Source organism: Natrix helvetica (assembly GCF_964273705.1).
Source record: "Natrix helvetica genome assembly, chromosome: 5".
Lineage (NCBI taxonomy): Eukaryota > Metazoa > Chordata > Lepidosauria > Squamata > Natricidae > Natrix > Natrix helvetica.
Genome location: NC_138551.1, coordinates 42,599,525 through 42,622,908, shown reverse-complemented (window position 1 = coordinate 42,622,908; position 23,384 = coordinate 42,599,525). Strand labels below are relative to the sequence as shown.

At 34.0% G+C, this 23,384-nt stretch overlaps 1 protein-coding gene across 4 annotated transcripts in view; it reads left to right on the top strand.

Annotated features, from left to right (window-relative positions):
* RYK (receptor like tyrosine kinase) overlaps positions 1 to 22,361 on the top strand; it is a 40,123-nt gene extending 17,762 nt beyond the window's left edge. Inside the window, exons 5-15 of one of the 4 annotated variants that reach the window (XM_081954465.1) lie at positions 2,612 to 2,668; positions 3,922 to 4,066; positions 6,317 to 6,420; positions 8,368 to 8,493; positions 9,782 to 9,868; positions 14,213 to 14,282; positions 15,160 to 15,292; positions 17,653 to 17,762; positions 18,241 to 18,400; positions 20,706 to 20,842; positions 21,214 to 22,361. In XM_081954465.1, the coding sequence (XP_081810591.1) occupies positions 2,612 to 2,668; positions 3,922 to 4,066; positions 6,317 to 6,420; positions 8,368 to 8,493; positions 9,782 to 9,868; positions 14,213 to 14,282; positions 15,160 to 15,292; positions 17,653 to 17,762; positions 18,241 to 18,400; positions 20,706 to 20,842; positions 21,214 to 21,325 (1,241 nt within the window). In that variant the 3' untranslated portion in view covers positions 21,326 to 22,361. Of the gene's footprint in view, positions 1 to 2,611; positions 2,669 to 3,921; positions 4,067 to 6,316; positions 6,423 to 8,360; positions 8,494 to 9,781; positions 9,869 to 14,212; positions 14,283 to 15,159; positions 15,293 to 17,652; positions 17,763 to 18,240; positions 18,401 to 20,705; positions 20,843 to 21,213 lie in introns of all 4 variants that reach the window. The other 3 variants (XM_081954466.1, XM_081954463.1, XM_081954464.1) reach the window with 3 other exon arrangements.
* Positions 22,362 to 23,384: the final 1,023 nt, after the last annotated feature.

Genomic DNA, 23,384 nt, shown 5'->3' with positions numbered 1-23,384 from the left:
AATGTAAATTTTCTTTTTATCATTGTTCACAATTTCCTGCTAGATAATACCTACTAATCTATTTTAGTATAATGTTTCAATATTATGTAAAGAATATGTTTTATTGATTACATCAGTTTCACAATACTTTGTCCCCCAATAATTTACATTTTTAGGTATATGAAAAAATCAGGATTTGAATGCAGAATATGAATTTAATTTATAAAGTTAAAATTTATGTTTCCCTTGAAATATGTTGGACAAATTCATTCAACTACAGTGGGGCAAAAAAGTATTTAGTCAGCCACCAATTGCGCAAGTTCTCCCACTTAAAAAGATGAGAGAGGCCTGTAATTGGCATCATAGGTAAACCTCAACTATGAGAGACAAAATGTAAAAAAAAACACCAAAAAAAAACACACCCCCAAACAATCACATTGGCTGATTTGGAAAGAATTTATTTGCAAATTATGGTGGAAAATAAGTATTTCGGTCAATATCAAAAGTTCATCTCAATACTTTGTTATATATCCTTTGTTGGCAATGACAGAGGTCAAACGTTTCCTGTAAGTCTTCACAAGGTTGGCCCATTCCTCCATGCAGATCTCCTCTAGAGCAGTGATGTTTTGGGGCTGTCGCTGGGCAACACGGACTTTCAACTCCCTCCAAAGGTTTTCTATGGGGTTGAGATCTGGAGACTGGCTAGGCCACTCCAGGACCTTGAAATGCTTCTTACGAAGCCACTCCTTCGTTTCCCGGGTGGTATGTTTGGGATCATTGTCATGTTGAAAGACCCAGCCACGTTTCATCTTCAATGCCCTTGTTGATGGAAGGAGGTTTGCACTCAAAATCTCACGATACATGGCCCCATTCATTCTGTCCTGTACACGGATCAGTCGTCCTGGTCCCTTTGCAGAGAAACAGCCCCAAAGGATGATGTTGCCACTCCCATGCTTCACAGTAGGTATGGTGTTCTTTGGATGCAACTCAGCATTATCTCTCCTCCAAACATGACGAGTTGTGTTTCTACCAAGCAGTTCTATTTTGGTTTCATCTGACCATATGACATTCTTCCAATCCTCTTCTGGATCATCCAAATGCTCTCTAGCAAACTTCAGACAGGCCTGGACATGTACTGGCTTAAGCAGGGGGACACTTCTGACACTGCAGTATCTGAGTCCCTGGTAGCGTAGTGTGTTACTGATGGTAGCCTTTGTTACGTTGGTCCCAGCTCTCTGCAGGTCATTCAGTAAGTCGACCGTGTGGTCCTGGGATTTTTGCTCACCGTTCCTGTGATCATTTTGACCTCACAGGGTGAAATCTTGCGTGGAGCCCCAGATCAAGGGATATTATCAGTGGTCTTGTATGTCTTCCATTTTCTAATTATTGCTCCCACAGTTGATTTGTTCACACCAAGCTGCTTGCCTATTGCAGATTCAGTCTTCCCAGCCTGGTGCAGGTCTACAATTTTGTTTCTGGTGTCCTTCGACAGCTTTTTGGTCTTCACCATAGTGGAGTTTGGAGTGTGACTGTTTGAGGTTGTGGACAGGTTTCTTTTATACTGTTAACAAGTTCAAACAGGTGCCATTGATACAGGTAATGAGTGCAGGACAGAGGAGCCTCTTAAAGAAGAAGGTACAGGTCTGTGAGAGCCAGAAATCTTGCTTTTTTGTAGGTGACCAAATACTTATTTTCCACCATAATTTGCAAATAAATTCTTTCCAAATCAGCCAATGTGATTGTTTGGGTTGTTTTTTTTTTACATTTTGTCTCTCAGTTGAGGTCTACCTATGATGCCAATTACAGGCCTCTCTCATATTTTTAAGTGGGAGAACTTGCACAATTAGTGGCTGACTAAATACTTTTTTGCCCCACTGTATTTATCGCTTTCTTTCCTGGGATCACAATACATTCTCAATTTAATTTTAGTTTATGTTTCCCCCTGTTCCCTATGAAATAGTTATATTTATATGAGGGTATTTCATTTTTAATAAATGAAATTTATTTTAATAAAAATAATTTTAATCAGCTGCATAAGTTGTAATCCCCTTGCTTCTGGAGGTTTGGAGGCAATGGTACTACATGCTGTGGTATTTTCTCTGTAGACCGTGGATTGGATAGAATTTTTAAAATAACCAAACTTTCAAAGCTTTGTGTTTCTGTTGGTGCTTGGGTAACCTCTTTTTAGTTCTCTTCTAATAAAGCAGTGCTTCTCAAATAGTGGGGCGGGCCCCCCGGGGGGGCGCGAGGCTCTGTAAAGGGGGGCTCAGCTCAAATTATTTTATATATTTTTGTTTTGCAGGTTAAAGTTTTTTTTAATATTGTGTTCCTTTAAATCCTGTGCTCCTTTAAATCTTTTCTGCTACAGTTAATAAAGCTATTCTTTGTTGTAAATTGATCCACATTTCTTTCTTTTTTTATTCTCTTATACGTTAATAAGGATACAGTGTTATGCAGAGGTGTACTTATAATAATTTTATAGACAAATGATACTATTTACAGTCGCGCGGGGGGCGCAAAATGTTTTCTTCTTCCTAGGGGGGGCATGACAGAAAATAATTGAGAAGCACTGTAATAAAGGAATGTATAAGAAAACTTACCTAAAATGCCATTTTTCTCCTCTTATCTTTAGAACTTGATTTAGAAGTAAAGCTGCCAATATCAGACAAAAATAACACTAAAGCCATTTGTAAGTAAATGTTTATACACAGTGATTGGAATTTTTGTTCTTCATTTTAATTCATGTTATGATTTGCATGAGGAGGATCATATATATTCTTTTTGTATTACCTGCTCATATAGGAATCAGAAACTAAATTCTTCCCAAACTTCTCTTGAATTAAGAAAATTTGCTCAGACCTTCAAACCTTTTTTATTCCTGTTTAAAGATCCTAAGTTACTTAGTATTTGGACACTATATTGGACGCTAAGTGTCAGCAGCAAGAAATCAGGTGCCAGGATAGAGTTCAAAAGCACTATATGTTTATTTCATGCTACCTACACTATATTGCCAAACGTATTCGCTCACAACTGATTCTGATTATGTGGATGGGTGAGCGAATACGTTTGGCAATATAGTGTATATTCAAGAATCTGAACTACTAATGGTTGAAGCAAAATTGGTGCCAGATAAGAGTAAACAGATTTCAAGTGGAGGCTGAATTTACATCCCATACTTACATATGGGTGCTTAGGGACTCCAAATTGATAATGTATTTGACCCCCTCAGCCACGTCCTCTCCTACACTAAGAATATTAACCAAATTAGAAGTTTATGCTTGAGCATTATCAATATAATGAAGTAAAATACTAAGACAGCTTTTCTGGGCTAGTGCCTACTTGAGTGTGCCTATTGGTAAATCTGGTTATTCCAACTAATTCAGCAACAGGGAATATTTTGAATGAAGATCAGAATCTGGTAGACACAGATTTTTATGTACCACAAGAACTGCATTATCACAGCTGAGCAGCCATATAAATTAAATAAATAAAATATATCTTCTCGATTTACTTTTACGTTATGAATGCCTCTACTATTTTATAGATATTTGGAAAGGGGGTCTTTTTATTTCATGCTGTTTTTGATTGTTAGCCGCCGAGTCTTCATGAATGAATGGTATAGATCCATACAGGAATAAACAAATAAGCTGTTCCAATGTCATATTATTAAGTTCTTGCTATGTTGTTTTGATAGTAATCAATTCAATTTTTCTATCAGTTACTTTTATACTTTTTTTTAATATTTGTTATGTATTGGATATAACCAAATTTAAATCTGGCATAAATGCACTTTTAAAATTTGAAGTTCTGTAAATAAAAATTTGAGCTCTATATAGCATAATAATGCTGCATAACATAATATTTTTTTCTTGAGCTAAGATCTATCAAATATGTGCATTTAATTTTCACTAATTCTTTGTTGAATTCTATGTTCCATTTCAGTTGATCCTGTAAATGCAGCTCCCACCACTTCGACACGTGTGTTTTATATCAGTGTAGGAGTTTGCTGTGCAGTCATATTCCTGGTAGCAATAATACTAGCTGTTTTGCATCTTCACAGTATGAAAAGAATAGAATTAGAAGACAGGTAAAAGGGTCTTACATTTTCTTTCAGTTTTCATATGAGAAGATTATAACGGGGGGGGATTATTTGTTATGAAAAAATACCCAATATGTTTGGATAGAGCTGACATGACAATATTGAATTGTTTAATTTTCCTAATATTCTAACATGAAGCATGGAAACTTTAGTTACATTAAGTAGTGATTGCACATTAAAGAAAACATTTTCTGATGTAACAGCACCTGAACCATGATTTAAAATATATTGTACTTCTGAAATCATTGCATTCATGTAGCCAACTGATACTTATATAGTTAATCATTTTAATATACTATTACTTTCATGCTAAAATATAAACTATTAGTTATAACATGCTTTATGCAGCCTATTTTCCGTTTTTCTTTTTGCTGTTTTTGAATCATTTATAAAACACCTTTGGATATGATTATGGGACATCTTCTGCAAACAAATATGTCATTGAGACAAGCAAGATTATTTTTAGCAGTTATAACAGTATTAAATTGTCTTACTAATCACATCATACATTCAGTTCCATCTGAAATGCCTGACATTGAAATGGAGGTTATTCTTCTTTCCCAATTTTAAAAAGTCTATTCACAGATGCTAAATTTGAATTTAAAAAACCCAAGATTCTTAAAAATAATATATCAGTGTGTCAGACCACCTGTGAACATAACTAAAGATTAACTAGAGATGATGGGAAAGAAAGAAATATATCACAAATGCTTTACAATTTAATAACACTTATGACAGAGAGATTTTCAAATTAGACTCAGCTTTGCACAAAGTAAGGAGAGAAGCTTAGAGCATGTTTTGTCTATGCAAGGCTAATCCAATTTTAAAAAGCAAATATGATTCTTAAGTTACCTGTGACAGCCATTCTCTAATTATCCAGCTTTGTGCCTCTGATTTTCCTTCAAAGGGATGATAAATATGCCAAAAATGAGAGAGAAGCCAAAGTTGTTTTAAATGTTTTTAATTGTATTTTAGTGGTTGTGTTTGAGTTATGTTGATTGTTTAACATTGTATTTTAATTAAGTGTGCTGCATGCATGAGATAGATAGCTATAAATATTAAATAAAATAATAGGGTAAGCTTAAAATGGCAACATGTAACTTATTTATTCATGCATATGCTGCCAAAATCATATGCTTGCTTTTAGTTCATAAAGGGCTGAAGCATCTACAATATAAGACATGAAAATAGTAATAAAATAAAATTAAAATTAAAAAAAAACTAACTACAGGTTAGTTTTCCTATTGGATGTGTTTCTTCTAATTATCAAGGTTCATACTCTTTTATGATGTCTGTTATTTTGTCTGCTGTAATTAGTGTGTAATAGATGAAATTATTAGCAGAATAATAATTGAACAAAATAAAGTTCTTGAAGGTACCCTAGCAGCAAACCATTTACAATTTTATAAGTTATAATTAGGAAATTATATTCATAAATCTATTGATAAACAACTAAGCTCAAATATAATATGCCAATGACATCTTCTGCAAATTAGCAAATGAACCATGTATTTTGTTTGAACCAAGCAGTCTTAGAAGATAGCTCCTAATAGAACATATCTGAGTGGTCTCCTTTCAGCTTTTTTCGTTTCACTAGACCAATGTGGATATGTGCATAACAGTAAAATAGATATAAAATATGCTATTCCCTCCACCTTTTATAGCCTTTGTAGTTTTGTAGTTTTCTACAAACTTAAGAAAACTTAAGTACTACTCATTCTGAATATTTTAAAAACCTTATATGTTTCATAAGCATGGTGAAACTTTGTTTCTGTATTTGGAGCATCAGCAATTCCTTTGTAGTCTTTTGTTATGGATATCATAGGCCAAGTTCCTACATTTTGTTTTTCTTTAACTTTTCTGGTTTGAAAAAGAAATCATAGCTAATATTGAATATACAAATGTGGATCCTATCTCTGCCATTATACTACAAATTTTATCTGTTCGTTTAGAAAAAGGTATACAGGGCTTAAAGTTTGATATGTTTTAAATTATATTCCTTAGAAATGCTGCTGAATGGCTTTTTTCTATTTCCTAGCTTGATTGAGGTTGCTTAAGTCTTTTAATATCTTTGATGGAATACAAACAACATTTTGTAGTGTTTAGACTAGAAGTGCAAAAGTAATTTAGAAAAGTTGAAATTATGTTATATCCTCAGAAAACGGAAGAAGATATTTTTTTAAAACTTTAAGTGAACGTTTTGGAAACAATAATGTATTTTGTGTTTGTTTTCCAAAGCAGCATTAGTAACAGCAGTAGTTCTCAAGGTTTATCCCAGCCTTCAACTCAAACAACCCAGTATCTGAGAGCTGACACACCTAATAATGCTACACCAATTACCAGTAAGTGTTTATCTAATTACAGGTTTTGCATTGTTCATTAGTCTTTTATGTAGTTTTTTACTCCCAGAGATTTTACCAGAGTTTCCAACTATCATGTCCATTGTTGAGAATTTAGGAAATTGAAATTCATATAGCTTGGAAATCAGCCAAAGTTGAAGAAAACTGTGTAGTGTTACTGATTGTTTCAAAAAAAATCAAATAGATGTTGACTAAGAGTTAAAATAAGAAGTGAGATAAAAACAGTTAATTTTGCCCTTAAATTTTCATGGCTACAAGAAAACAAAGATACACATATAATAGAAAAAAACTTTCTTCTAACTTAAATTAAGGATTCAATCTATCATTTTGAGAAACCAGTTGTATTGTACTTTCAACAATAACACTTCAGAAGGTATATCTGTTTTATTATCTAGTAATATTAACCCTAATTTTTTAACCTGCCGTGAAGGCTTCAGGTTAAAAAAAATAGCAAAGCAATGCAGTGAAAATTTGCCACGAACTCAAATTTATCATACCATTATAGACAGATATCAAAAGACCTAAATGTTTGGATTATTCATTGTCTTTGTGCCACTGTATTCAAGCAGTTCTTTTTATTGCATAATTAATCATAATTAGTAAATATATGCTCATATTCACAAGAAAATAAGCATGACTATTCTCAAGAAAACTATTTTAAGTAGACCAGCATTTCAATAAATATTTTAAAATTTCCTTAAGTGGTATATAAACTATGGTTTCCATATTGTTAGGCATATTGTTTTATATATCAATCAAGGACAAAAAAAAACCCTATTAAAGTTATGTCCTGATAGTTTCTGACTATTTAGGTCAGATTGTTTTGCCTCTAAGTTAAAGGCTAACATAAAGGAATTTACAGAAAAAGAATACATCACATGACAGAAGTCAGCAATTATACTGTATGTCTTGTGCTAATATCTGAATTCCAGTACTAGCTCTCTGTGATACCTTAGTTGTTTTATGTGCTTTTGACATTGCTATCTCAGAAGTCATGTGTAAACTAACTCATTTTTAAATATGCTAGCTCTTTGAAATGACTGTAATAATTTTGTCTGTGAGTGAATAAATTAATCCTGTCAGGCTATAAGGTAGAATACAGTTCATTTTCCTTGAATGTTCACATAGAGATTTTTAAAATAAAAGATGGTTGTTTAATTATCAGAGCTCTTTTAACTAGTGGAAGGAATTGAGGGCTTCCATCAACATGCCTACAAAAGAGAATTTTCAACTAATTTACTACTAAAAATACTTTTGAACAAACCTTACAATACTCCATAAATAGTCTCCATAAATAAGCAATATCTTTATGAAAACAATTGCTATAAATTCTAATTTTTCAAAGTATATAAAGAAATATAACATATAAGAGTACCATTTAAAGTCCAGAAGATGGCAGTGTGTCTGTTTTCTTGAATATAAGCTTGTGTAGTGTTTAGAAACTAAATACAAGGAAATTGTTTAATTATCATGTAGAAAACATTGAATTGGGTTTTGGGTTGGGTTTGATTTGGCTTGGTATTGGTGATTTTATCTTCTAGTGTTTTATATGTTGGGTTTTTTAGTTCTACTTTGTGCAGTTATTTTTGAATCGAACAGTTTACAGCAGGGCTGTCAAACTGCTGACCCCTGGACCAGATGGGTCACGTGCTGGCAACGCCCACACCCCGTTTAGCAAAGGGGGGGAAAGTTCCGATACGTCATGTGACGCTGCCATGACGAGGTGATTTTGACACTTCTGATCTCTAGGTTAAATAAAATAAATACATACAATATTGTCCAGGAGTGGGTATTTTTCTTGCAGTATTAAAAATGACATTTCTTTAAGTTGCAACATATTTTTGTCTCTAATTGTTTAATTAAACTTGCACTTCAAGTATTTACATTTGATATTTATATTGCTATTGTTTGGGTTTGCTGGTTCCTCAGGTTATCCTACTTTACGGATAGAGAAGAATGACCTTAAAAGTGTAACTCTGATGGAGGCAAAAGCTAAAGTGAAGGATATAGCAATCTCCAGAGAAAGGATAACACTAAAAGATGTTCTTCAGGAAGGTATTATTTATGCGTTGCTCTCTCTTTTTTTTTTTTTTACATTTTTTTCTCACTTTTCACAGTTTCTGTAAATTATTCAGATAGATGTTGGTAGTTTTAAACAAAGAGTTAACCAAAATAATCAAGAAAATTGTCAATTTAAGAAACTGATTGTCAGGATTCCAAGTAACACCCCTAACGAAAGAAGACTCCAAGGCTGCCACTGATTTTTATCAGAAGTTTTTTGTTACAACTTGGTTAAACTTAGATGCCTAATACAAGATAAAAAACTGGTCTTTTTTGATAGAGAAAATAATCAAATTAAAAATAAACTGCTGTGGAGGAGCATAAAATGCCTTTCATTGGAGCATCTTCTTTAGAAACTTCCCAATCTAGCTGGCAACCCTGGAATTATATATGGTTTCCATATGCAGTTTACTAACCAGAATCGATGTGCTTAGGTTCCAAAATAAGTCAAAAGTGTTAGCAACATGCTGCACCCGAGTCTGATTCCTTCTTGCTTAATGCTTAGGGGAGACAGTTTCTTTGAGGCAGGATCTGTACAGTATAAATTATTTAATAATAAAATAATAACTGCATTTTACCATTTTTATAAGTTAATTTTAGTTCTCAAAAATTGCTTTTCGATGTTACATAATACAGAACCATTGCTACAGTTTCTGCATTCAAATGTCATGTCCAAGCCCTTGTAATTGATGTTGCTTCTTAAGCTTTTAACTTCTGGTTAAGTAGCTCATTTCCCAGCTTTTCTAATCAAATTAATTCAGACATAACATTCTAGTGCTTGAGGCAAACAAAGTGCACAATTGGAAGAGCAAGTTTGCCAAATTTAACTAAGGAAAGATTGTGATTTTCAGTTTATCTGGTGATCTGACTATCTTAAAATGGATTTTAAAAGGTTTCAGCATAGCCTGTATTAAATTGTATTTCAATAAAAATAATTTATTAGTTGTGTATGCCATGACTCTCAGTGGCATTGGGTGTGTTTTGAATTAGTTGAGTAGATGGGTTTGATGAGTTCTACATTTTTTGAAAATGAGGGTTTCACTATAACTGAGTTAGCTTCTAAAGTTTATATTGACATGTCTTTTATTGTTTCTCCAAATTGTACAATAACAAATCAAAGTTCAGGTGCCAAATATTGTGTGATTCAAAGCAAAGAAGCATTAGCTGTGAATGTTCTGAGGAGGAGGATCAATTGCTAGGCTTAATTGCTCTTCAAAGTTGAGTTGTTTGAAGTATGTACAAATATTTTTATATTACTTTTTTTCTTTTTTCTTTTTCTCAGGCACATTTGGTCGAATTTTCCATGGTATTCTAATAGAAGAGAAAGATCCTAGTAAAGAAAAACAAGTTTTTGTCAAAACAGTAAAAGGTAAGTTTTTAACATAGAATTTTATTCTTGGGGAGCCATGCTTCTTCATCAACATTCATTTCTAGGTGTATCAAAGGAAATGACCTTTAGCACACATCTTTTTCAGTTCACAGAAGAATAGATGGTCCCATTTTATTACACATATGTGTACATTTAAAGCATATTTTTAGAAGCCAATGAAACAGTAAAGAGATTGGATTAGTGAATCTGGTAGTTGGTGCCTACCACAGAACCTTAGAAATATGTGTTTTAATGGGAAATCATTCCAAATTCTATTGGGAAATCAGTTTGTGATATAAAAGATAACAGGGAGAAAGAAAAATGGAAACACATAAACATGCTAGCTTTGAATAATAAATTGGAAGGGCCTATAGCTTGTACTTTTCTAATTCAAAGAACCAAGTGCATGGTCTTGTGAAGAAGTCTGGAATTAAGAAAACTAGAAGGGATCTTGTCTACCTATTGTGCTAATGAATTGATAATCAGAATTTACTGCTGCCTTTTATCATGAGGTATTTTAAAAACATATTGCAGGAGTTTCTATGCCATTTCAGTTATATAGTTCCTAAGAGGTTCAAGACCCACCTATTCCAAGTAGCTGGCCTGGCTCAACTTTGATCTAACTATATCGCTCCTGACGGGTTTTTATTTGGGTATTTTAATTGTATTCAATTATTTAGGGGTTTCTAAACATTGTATTTTATTGTTTTTATTCATTAGCCGACGTCCTCCTTGTACATGTCTTGGTATATGTTTTTGTAATATGTATGTCTTGTCTATATATTTATTTCATATGTTTTATTGTACGCCGCCCCGAGTCCTTCGGGAGAGGGTGCGGCTAAGAAATAAATTATTATTATTATTATTATTATTATTATTATTATTATTATTATTATTATTATTATTATTATTATAGCATAACATTAAATACATAATATATAAATCAAAGTTATTAGACATAGCAATTAGAAACATAAGTACTATCAACATGTATCATTTGATAAATGATAACTGATTGCTATAAGTGCTATCAAGAATCAACATAGATTCAAACTGACATTAATATATGAAAACAGCACTAAATAGTCAAATTTATTTCAGCTTAAGTATTTCTCTTATCTTCACCTTAATCTCCACATTCCCATTTAAAATCCATTTTGAAAAAGCTTCCTGGAAAATAAAGGTGAAGATGCAGTTTGATGGGAGACCATTTTCTGGAAGGGAAAGTCTTCCAGAGAATGTTCACTTCCATGTCCCCTTTGGTTGCATCTCAGGTAGAGTGGGTATTCATTTTAAATTACTGACTATTACTGACTTAGATTTGTTTTCCTAGAAAAATGAATGATTTATAAGAAACAACAAGGAAATTATATTGATAAGAAAACACAATAGGTTTGATCTAGAGTTTATTCTGCATGAATAGAATGGTTCTCTTTTGGAAATGATCCTATCAGGCATGGTTCAAATACTTGGGATCAAATCCAAAATTTTGGAACTGTTTTAAAAGATAAAGCAGATTGAATAGAACATTATTTTAATATCCTAGTTTTAATTTGAATGTGTCAGCTTTTTGACTCGGCCATTCATACTTGAAAAGTATCTAATTACTAAAACAGTTTTTTTAAAGAAACTTAGGTATAGGTAATTTCCATGCACATAACCTGTATTAACATTTTGTTGACACCTTGTATAGAATAAGCTTTCAAAATATTGTTGATGGTTTCCTTATGTTTCCATCTTTTGCTTTTGTCTATTTTTATTTCTCAATCAAAATAATTTGTCCAATATGTACAAGAGAAATGCATAATATTATATGACACCCAGTAATTCAGATACCCAGAGAAAATTTAATATGAATCGATCAATGTCTGCCAGAGAGTAGTTATAGTTACTAAGTTTTTAAAACTTACCTAGTTATTAACTTAAATTGTTGTAGTTTAAGATAAAATTACAAGTGCATTTTCAATCCTTGTAACTTGTTTTTGTATCACATGCATGTATTCTATGTTTTATGAGTGAAAAGTGTGATAATTTAATCTAATGAATATGCTTTAGTGTCTTATTGCTTCTTCCAGTTATGGAGTTATATGCAATATCTAAATGCTTAATATTTCATGAGCACATTTATTTAGGCACATTTTCTTTTTTGATATTATCTATGCACACACACACAATTTGGATATATTCTATTGCTCTATCCTTTTTTACAATTATTACTTTTACTGTAATTTTTATGTCATTACAATTAGATTTCTTTCCATGCAATTTATATATTACCAAAACTCCCATGTCTGTTTATTTGTGATCTTCAATTGCATGAAACAACGTATCATAGGACGGTGATTTTTGAACCAAGGTACCTGAAATGAGCTAATTTACAGAACGCATCCAAAATCTGGGACCCATAAATTCTGTGGGCTTGAAATTAACCAAAATTGTGGCTGCTTCAGTGCCACAACAACTTCTGCTTATACTTCCCAGAAATTTGTACTTTCCATAGCACAAAGGAAGATGAGAAGGGTGTATTCATATCCTCTTTCCCACTTTCTTTTTGACCTTGCACCTAAAGCTGGCAGAAAAGCCCGACCAAGGCTGCAATTCTGAAATTTCTAAGTAGGGAGTGAGGAATAGGACAAGAGAGTGACCTAGATGCTTACTGACAAAGTAGGGCTGGCTGGGGGACATGGTGGTTGAGAGGTGAGATCTCTTTCTCCCTGAAAGGGAGGACTGTTGGAATGGGAAACAAAGGTGCAGTTTTCCTCATAGTCTCTGGCTCCCTTTGTCCCCCCCCCCCTCTTTTCAACCAAATGGTAGACAGTTCTGCGGATCAACCGAGGAGTAGGAAGAGTGATTTCCAACACTCCTTACCACTTCCCACAAGCAGCATCGTTTGAAAGCAGGCAGGAGATTATAAATTGTTCCTGTTTCCACTGCCTTTTTGCCTTCCTGTGGCTAGTTGTTTCTCTGTTTAGGTAAAGAATTAGCCAATGGGTCACAGTTATCAAGTAGTATCTAAATATTAAGTAATGTTATCAAGTAGTATCTAAAAATTAAGTAGTGTTAGAGCTTTAATACAGCAGCATAGCCTTATTGCTTTATTTTCCTCGTAGCTATTTTCACTTAAGTGAAACAATTCGGTATATTCCTTATCTTCCCAGATAATACTTGTGGAAGTGTATGTGAGGAAAAAAGTGCAACGTGGTATATTTATTATATAAACAAGTTTTCATTGAATGTAGAGCATTATATATAATTTAAATCTTGTTTTATTAGTCATTTACATGGAAAAGTCGGCATGAAAAAGTCGGCATGAAAAAGTTGGTTCAGAACGCAGCCGCGCGGGCTGTGATGGGGAGTACGAGGTACTCCCACGTAACACCTCTCCTGCGCGAGCTGCACTGGCTACCTGTGGTTTTTCGGGTGCGTTTCAAGGTGCTGATTACCATCTTTAAAGCGCTCCATGGCACGGGACCTAGTTACTTGCGGGATCGCATCCTCCCACATACATCCCTGCGGCCAATTCGCTCACACAGGGAGGGACTTCTCCTGGTGCCGTCCACTAGGCAATGCCAACGGGCGACACCAAGGAGTAGGGCCTTCTCTGTGATGGGCCCAACCCTCTGGAATGACCTCCCCCCCGACATTAGAACCACTTCTGACCTCCGCTCCTTCCGGCAAAAATTGAAGACTCACCTGTTCCGATTAGCAGGCCTGGCATAATTACAACTGTCCCTCCTGGCAAATGTATTATTATCTGGTTATCTTAGGGTTTTTTAATCTGTTGTGTCTGTTTTAGGGATTTTAAAAAATTATATTTATTTAGCTTTGTACAGTTCTTTTAATTGTATTTTAACCTCCTCCAAACTGTACATATTTAATTTTTTATTGTATTTTGTGATATTCTCTATGGACTGTACACCGCCCCGAGTCCCTTCTGGGAGAGGGGGCGGTCTAGAAGCACATAAAATAAATAAATAAATAAATAAATAAATAAATAAATAAATGAGGTATCATATAACAATGAATTCAAGTACAGGATTGTTTCATATAAATATCGTTAAAATTATGCCATATGTAAATACTTGCATATTTCATTTATTACACGGAGATCCCAACTTATTGCAAAAGAAGAACTAATTGAAGGAACCAGACCAATCAAGAGCTTTCAAAAGTGCTACCAAATTATTCTGCATCAAATTTATGAAGTTAGGAGATACACTACTTCATCCAGTTTTTTCATTCTTCAGGCATTTTGAGTTTTTATATTTAAGTCTGCAAACTTATTTCAAGAAAGCTTTTTTTCCGTCTTTACAAATTGACTTTAACAAAAATTTGGCTTTCTAGATCAAGCTTCCGAAATTCAAATAACAATGATGCTGACAGAAGGCAGTAAACTCAGAGGTCTTCATCACAGGTTAGTTCTTTTAAAATCATGCTAAAATTGTTTTACGGGATTGAATGGTTTATTTAAGGTTTATTTCAGCAAATAGCTTTTTAAAAAATTATTGAAGATTCAAAATTGTCAACTTCTGCTTTCAGGAATATCTTGTTCATTATTTGCTAAAGAGCAAGCATAAAGCAAAAGAGAAGAGAAGCATTTGAGAGTGATGAAGGCACATTTCACCAAGAAACTTTTACAATATCTGGAAATATCCAGAAATGTAACTGAAAAAATATTTAGAAAGAATTATTTTTAAAATGAAATCAATCTTTTCTGCAGTCCTAAACATGTTTTAAATTTTTTAGTAATTTCCTACTTTTGTCTTATGATAAATAGGAAATTAGTATTCATTTCATATCTTTAGCTATTTCTTAATATTTAATTCATAACAGAAAAAAAATGCTATTTTTTATGTGACAGACTGAAGCAGTATTGTTTTTTTTATTTTCTCAGTATAATTATTCATAGAAACATAAAGAGATCATGGATTGACCAATATACAGTATACATAGTTGTGGGTGTTTCTTATCTCTTGATAGAAGATCAAGTTCTTGTTGAATGTGATTTCTTTTTATTAGCTAAGTTTATAAAGTAACTAGTAAGGTCACTCCCCATATGTTTCATTTTATTCAGCTGCTCCTTTTGATGTAATAATAAAATGTCATCAGTTACCTTTCCTAGGTATATTTTTGTATACTATTTATACAGAAATGTATTGCGGAAAAATAGAAACAAAAAGGATAAGGATGATAATTTTACAATGTATGCAGCCGTACTGATTGGTCATGGAATATTAATCAACAATGAAATAGCATAACATTATAATAAACCAACATTATATTTCTTTCAGAAATCTACTCCCAATCACTCATGCTTGTATTGAGGAAGGAGAAAAACCGATGGTGCTGTTGCCTTATATGAATTGGGGGAATCTCAAGCTTTTCTTGCGACAATGCAAACTTGTTGAAGCTAATAACCCTCAAGTAAGATACATTTAATCTTAGGATTCAAAATTGTCTCCACTCTGGATATTTTAAACATTCAGATTTCTTGACATGATCTGAAAGAGGTTCACAATGTCTTGTTTTTATCAAGTTTTGTGACAAATCTTTAATAAGCAGTATGTGTTTTTTTTTTTGCAGTAAATCTTTTTACTGCAAATTAATAATCTTTCACGGAATATGCAACTAAGAGTCTCACCTTCCCCCCCCCCAAACAAATAAGTGCATTTTGCACTTATTCTGTAGGCTGCAGGTACTTGTAAGGATTAATTTCAAGTAGAAATTAAGATCTATAGGGTGATGGTGAAACTATGGCACATGTGCCAGAGGTGGCATGCAGAGCCCTCTCTGTGGGCACCCACTCCATCACCAGCTGCTCTTCTGGTTTCTGGAACGCATGCTAGTCTTTGCAGGCACTGGAGCAACGGAAAACGGCCCAAAAAATGACCTGAAAAACAACCAAAAAACAGGCCATTTTTCGGCCATTTTCAGGTCGTTTCTCGGGCTGAAAATGTCCAAAAAAGGACTGTTTTCCCGGCCATTTTCCAGCCAATTTCAGGCCTGAAAAATGGCTTGAAAATGGCCCCCAATGCAGTCAAAAAAAAAGCAAGCTTGCCCGTGCCAGCCAGCTGGTATTCGGATTTCTGGTGCTCCTCCGTACCTACATGCACATGGATTCCGGTTTGGGCACTCAGCACCGAAAAGGTTCGCTATCACTGATCTATAGAATAAAAGATATGGCTTGATTGGTTTAGAGCCCACAGGTTTGCGAATATTGAAAAATGATTCCTTTTATTGAATCTATTCAATAAAATGCATAAAAATGCTGCTGATTGATTATGTGCTATCAAGTATTAATTCTTAGTGACTACATAGCATTTTCAGGATGATCTGCCCCCAACCCCGTCGTGAGTCCAAGAGACTATCCGGCTTATTGCTGTTCATGTTCTTCTCTTCCTTTCACAATTTCCAAACATTATAGAATACTCCAGAAAGCTAGGACTTTCATAATGTGTCTAAAACTGCTTCAGTCCAATTTCCACTTCCATAGAATGTCACAGAGAAAATATTTGTATGAATTCTAATCTTTTTGTATGTTGTTGCATCACAGCATCTGAATAATTTTTCAAAGGTCTTCATTGTAAGTCTACCAAGTACTATTCTACTGTATGTTTTTTGATTGTTGGTTTCTTTACTATTGATAGTTGATGCTAAAAGACAGAAATGGCCACCATTTCAGTATCATTATTATTGCTAAGGCTGCTTATTATACCTGTTATCATTAGTTTGGTCTTGTTTATCTTTAATCTTAGTACCATTTTTTCACTATGCTCCTTGCCTTTCAAGACTAGACCTTGCAGATTATTTGCATTTTCAGATATCAGTGCAATGTCTCCAATATAGTGCAGGTTATTGATGTTTCTTTCTTCAGTTTTAAAAACATGCTCATCTTCTTCCAGTCCAGCTTCTCTCAACATATATTCCAAATACAAGCTGAACAAATAACTCCTTTGCCAATATGGAGCAAGTCTGTTTCACCATGTTCCATTCAGACTAGCTTGTTGACCTGTGTGTAGGTTTTATATTCTTCTGATGTTTGCCATATTTTTAAAACATTCCGTTAATTCTTGTGACCTTTCCACTTGCTAATGACCAGAGTGCAACTCTAACTTCATAGATCTAATTTGATAGCCCTTTGGTCTCCCATAAACCTTCAGGATATTTTTACATCATTAGAATCTATATTTGATTTTTAAATCATGTGACATATCTGTCTAATATCTGAGTTTAGTTGGGTTGGAGAAAGCTTTGCTGGCACTAAAACAGCAACTTTTTGATCTGAAGCAGGGGTGTCAAACTCGATTTCATTGAGGGTCGCATGAGGGTGATGTTTGACCTTGGGGGGCCAGGGTGGGTACGGCCAGCTCATTGTCACTCATGTTGGCTCCTGTGGTGGCCCAAGTGCTCTGCCAGCAGCAACGGGCTCCCAAGCTCCATTTTTGGCTGCAATGGCCTCCTGCAACCCTCTGCCAGTGAAAACTCTCTTTACTGGCAGACGCACTGCAGGCCGATCCCTCGCTGTTTCCAGTGCAGCCCCATGGGCCAGATCTAAGCACCAAATACAGCCCCCAGGCCTTGAGTTTAACACCCCTGATCTAGACTTACAGTAAGATTTAAATTATAGATCAAAATGATAATTCAGATTTTTATTTTGATGACCTTTCTCAGTGACCATTTACTTTTTAGGGTGAACTATGTTTTAGTCATGAACTTTTAATCATGAATAAATAATAACTAAATTTTGTTTGAACAAGTTAATTAAATATCACCTTTTATTTCAGGCAATTTCTCAGCAAGACCTTGTACATATGGCAATTCAAATTGCCTGTGGAATGAGCTATTTGGCCAGAAGAGAAGTTATTCACAAAGACTTGGCTGCTAGAAACTGTGTGTAAGTGTAAAGAGATAAATACATAAAGCAGTGATGTTGGAAGAACATTATTTTAAATGTTCTACTGTTCAGTCAGGTCAGGTCACCCTTTCTCATCAGAGGTAGTACAGGAATATGTGGATTCAAAACCCTGAAAGGCTGTATTTCCTGGCTCCTGAAAAATGCAGCTTATTCCTTGCCCATATTCTGTTACTTCCAGCCGCAATATTTAAAATTAATGAAAAGTTTTCAATTTATAGAATATTTGGATGACCCATGGTGGCAGCAAAATGGGACGGGACACCCTTACATTTTAAGAAGTGTCAAACCCTAAACAATAATGAAATGAATTACGTTTGCATTGCTAATATTAGACTATATTATACAGTGTGATTTTCTGAACTCTGTGTGGGAAGAATGACTTAAGATGATTAAGACTTGCCTATAAAAATTTTACTGCCTTGCCTAAATGATTGTCCATATATATTTCAATATGCAGCATTGATGATGCACTTCAGGTAAAGATTACAGATAATGCTCTATCCAGAGACTTATTTCCAATGGATTATCATTGCCTTGGAGATAATGAAAACAGACCAGTGCGTTGGATGGCTCTTGAAAGCTTGGTTAACAACGAATTTTCTGGTGCTAGTGATGTGGTAAGTTAATATAAATCATTCAATATCATATTAGAATCTTTTAAACCATGTAAATATTTTTTTAAATTGCTACTTGCAAATAGCTCTCTTAAGATGACCAATATGGTTGTTTCTGCCAATGATCTTAAGAAAGCAAAATTGGTTTGAGAAATACAGTTGTATACATCATTTATAACTGGAAAGAGTTTGAAGGAGTTACCCTTATTCATTACCAGCATCATAGCCACAGTACTACTTTGTCTCCATTGGTTATATTAGAATATATGTAAAAGCTGTATAAATGCATTACAATATAACAGTGAAGACAGAATGTGTTAGCTTAAATTTTATTAACTACAATGTTCAAAACATAAGACAGTATCCTTTCTTAAACTTTAAAGTGAGATGATATATTACAAATTAGCCTTATAATGCATTTTCTAATGAGATCCAGAACAATTCCCTTTTGTTTGGGCTCCTCATTTTTGTTAAAGTAATTTTTTTTTGCTTTTAATGTTTCTCCCTCCTTTACCAGTCTTTCTAGCCAGCCCTTAAAATTACATGTAAAAGTCAATGAACTAGGAAATACATTCCAGATGAACCAAAGTGTATTATTTGGATTGTTTTAATCATTGTTAATTATTATTTGAAATATTTGATTTTGCATCTTTCATGGCTACAGTAATTTAATGGCTGAAATCATCAATTCTTTCTTCTAAGTCTATATGCAGGTTACTTGATTATGATATATGAGCTGTTTATATGTGGAGGGGGTTAAATTTTAGATCAGAAATCTCCAAACTTGGCAACTTTAACTTCTGGTTGGGGAATTCTGGGAGTTAAAATCCACACGTCATATAGTTGCCAGGTTTGGAGACCCATGTTTTTGATCCTACATTTTGTATTTAGAAATCCTTGCAGCCAAACATTTTGGTGAAGTGCTATGCACTTGTGGGTGTTATTTGATAGCAAAAAGCATTGAACCACCAGACACCATAATAGCATTAAAATTGTCAGAATAATAAAGGAATAAAGACTACAGCTTTAAATGTTTATCTAACTTTTCTCTCATTTAAACCTTACTTCCCTTTTATTAACCAGAAGATTCTGTCATATTATTGCATTTAGAAATCCTAGAAATCTTGAGCTTAAGCCATTTTAGCTGAATTATTTACTGATATCATAAAGGCTAATATAAATCCAACTAAAGCTACATGCCATTTACTTGGGAATTTAACATATTGAGTTTTGTAAAATGCATTCTGTGAAAGCATTTACAGTATTATTATTCTGTTCCTTCTTCTCAATCCATAAAAATACACTTGCAAGTTCATGCTACTTATGAGTGCTGTCCTGTCATAGAGCCTCTTAGTTTATTTGCTAGCTTGCATACTCTTAATAGCTGGATTGTTGAATAATTTCCATAGAAACGGAAATTCATTTATGTTGAATAGGATTTGTAATATCTGGACCGTATTTTTCACTTTTCATTAAAAAAGTTCACTGAATTTTGTTAGTTTTGAGATAAGTTTGTTTTCTTTGCAAGAAGTATATGTTAACTACATTTGTCAGACCAGTTCCAAAGTTGAATAGAAATGGCCATGACAGTGAAATCCCTGCTTCTTAAAGCTGGGCCAGCTCAAGCCCTGCAGAGTGAGTTTATAATTTTCTTTCAATTTTTTCCTCCTATTTTGTCTTCCATTGATACAATCTGGAAAAGAAGGCACCTAGAGATTAGCATAATTTATCAATCCAATCTATTAACATGTCAGTGGAACAAGAAGGCTTTGATTGCTACCATATTCAAAGACTTCTATTATAGAAAGATTTTCATTTCTGGTACTCCATAATGACAATTGTTTTATCTAGTCTTTGGGAGAATTTTAGGACTTTAATTAGCAAACTTATCTCAATACTATAAATGTTTTTATATTTTTATATTAAGATTACAGGAAATGTTTAACTAGATTATTTTGAACTGTAAATTCTTTTGCAGCATAATGATGATAAAAATGATTGTCATATGATCTAAATATAAAATAACTTTTTTAAAAAAATTGACAATATTTTAAATATATGTTTGTGCATTCAGGTTGTGTATCCTGCATGTGTGTTTCTATTATGTTTGAATACAAAGTGATAACTTTTTTTAAAGTATTTAAAAGAGCAACTAAACAATTTTGTGACCATATCTGTTTCACTGCAACTCACCTATATTTAAATGTTATATTAAATATTTAGAAACATTTGCTTTGAATTCATAAATATGAAAAATGTTGAAACAATATTTTTAAACTAATCAGCTGTTCTATCTAATGTTTTCTAGTGGTCTTTTGGGGTGACTTTATGGGAATTAATGACTTTAGGACAAACTCCATATGTAGATATTGATCCCTTTGAGATGGCTGCCTATCTAAAGGATGGATACAGAATAGCTCAACCAATCAACTGCCCTGATGAATTGTAAGTAGAAATACCTGCAGTTGGTGGTGACTTGCACTTAATCATTGAGAACTAATTTAAAATTGTTTAACTAGACATTCAGCATTTCTTTTTCTGTAGGCGTGGGCAAACAAGGGAATGTGAGAGCTTATTTTACAATTTTTCATAGTGAAGGTCATAATAGCTAAGACCATAATTTTAATTAGTGAGTTGAAAAAAATTCAACTTTAAAATTTAAAAATTCACTAAAAAAATCCCAAAGTGTTTTATATTAAAATGTATACAACAGTAACTTTCTGATCTTAAATGGTGTACATTGTACAAATGTACAAAATGTGCTGCAGTAAGTATGACAAGTTTGAATGACTTCTGCTTGCTTTTATTTTTTTTAGATTTGCTGTGATGGCTTGTTGCTGGGCGCTAGATCCTGAGGAGAGACCTAAATTCCAGCAGCTGGTGCAGTGTCTCACTGAATTTCATGCAGCATTGGGAGCTTATGTCTGACAATCAACGTTCAACTTAAAAACATTGCTGCATTCACAGAGAAAACATTGCCATCTATTTATACAACTGTAACTTCTATCTTAAAATACCTGGAAGAACATTCTATTAATTTTTGTGGAGTCTTCGTGTAATATTAACATCGGGAAGTCAGCATACTACACAGTAGCTTCAGTAGAGGATCTTTTTCCAAAATCACTGTGCCTTAGAAGAGATAACCCATCCTGGAGAAGATTTGGGGATTATTTGGGGACAATTGTTTGAAAAATAAACTCTTCCAATTTCCAAAAGAATTCATGTAAACGAGTTGACAAAAATGTAAGGTTAATTTTTGCATTGTTAAAGTAGATGGAAATAACTGAGAAATGGGAGATGTCTATTTAAAAAAAAAACACCAAGATTCAAGGGGCAAAAGTCAACCATCCCTTTTTTTCTCTCTCTTCCTTATCCCCAAAAGTCTTATGTGTATTGCAGCATCAAAATATTTAAAATTACTTGACTGGTTTGGGTGTTCGGGTTTGTAGTTGGAATTCTTTTTATCAATTGCTTTTATTTTAAGATGATAGCACAGTATTGTTGAAAGCACAAGTGGCCTTTTATTTTTTAATCCCATTTTTCAATAGCAGTTTTTATTGCGGAAAACACTTTTAAGGTCATTGTGCCCCTTCTAAGACAGCAAGAAATTATTTAAAGATTATGTATTATTCACTGAAAGTGTATTTGGAGATTCTCAGTCATCCAGGTCATGGTTGTCCTGAAGGCCCTAAAACATCTTCAAGGAAAAACAAAAGTGCAGTTCCCTTTTGAAAAAGCACCTTTGGGACATTCGTTGAAAGTAAAACTAAGTCTCATGCTAAGTGATAAAAATCTGGTAACATATTATTACAAATGTTAAAAATGTTGAAGCTGTCTTTTTATTAGAAGTCTTTCATCCTGGTTTATAGAATGCAATTTTTCTTGTTAAAATGGTACTGGTTTGTACGTGTAGGATTTTTTTATGACCTGAAAAGGAATAAAATATATATATATTTTAAAGACACAGTTGATGAGTAGAAGAAATTGTTGTTATGATTAAATGAGAAATTCTAAATTTGGTACTGTAGTATTGCATTAAATGCAATTAATCAACATTTATTTCAAAATTTGGATAAATGAAGCCATTGTATTATTTCTCACATACTGAGATCCACTACCAATTTCTCAGAGCTCATTGTGATAGTAAAAATTGGCCTTAAAAATGATGAAATTATTTTTATACTTACCGTATTTTTGGAGTATAAGACACACCCTTTTTCCTCAAAAAAAGAGGCTGCAAATCTGGGTACATCTTATACACCGAATACAGCATTTTTGCCTCCCAAAGCCCCGCCCCCTTCATGAAAATGGCCGTGCCTAGCTTTTAGAAGGCTTTCAGAGAACTCCTGGGGGCTGGGCAGGGCAGAAATGAGTAAAAAATGGGTTGTTTTTTGCCCCCCCCCCCCCCCTCAAGCCCTCAGCAGCAATCTATAAGCCTCTATAAGGCTATGCATGCAAGTTTTTTGACAAAAAGGGCCCGTTTTCATGAAAAATGGGCTAGTCTTTTGCTAATTTTTGGCTCCCCCAGGAGTACTCTGCAAGCCCCCCCCCCCCAGGGCTGTTCATGCCTCTTTTTTTGAAAAACGGGCCATTTTTGGGAGGTTTACAGAGTGCAAAATCTCCCCCCCCCCCTCTTTTGGAAAGCTCTTTAACTGTTTGATGAGAATTACATTGATCAAATGCTGTGCCAGCAGAAACAAAGTCTTAGGTGCTGCAGATTGTCAGCGATTTCCTTCTCCAGCACATGAATAGATACACCTGGAAACATCTATTACTTGGAACCACGGGATGAAAAGAAAGAAAACAAAGACGGCACAGTGCTCACTAAGCAGTAAGAAGGTGGAAGTGGATTGCAGGGGCAGCAGAGAATTGATGGATACTGTCAGCTTATTCCATCAACTATGGGTTGTGCATCCTCCCCCCTTCCCCAGCCGGACAGCTGCGAGGTTTCGGCACTGTTTGGCAAGGCACAGCCTGAAGAGAGTCA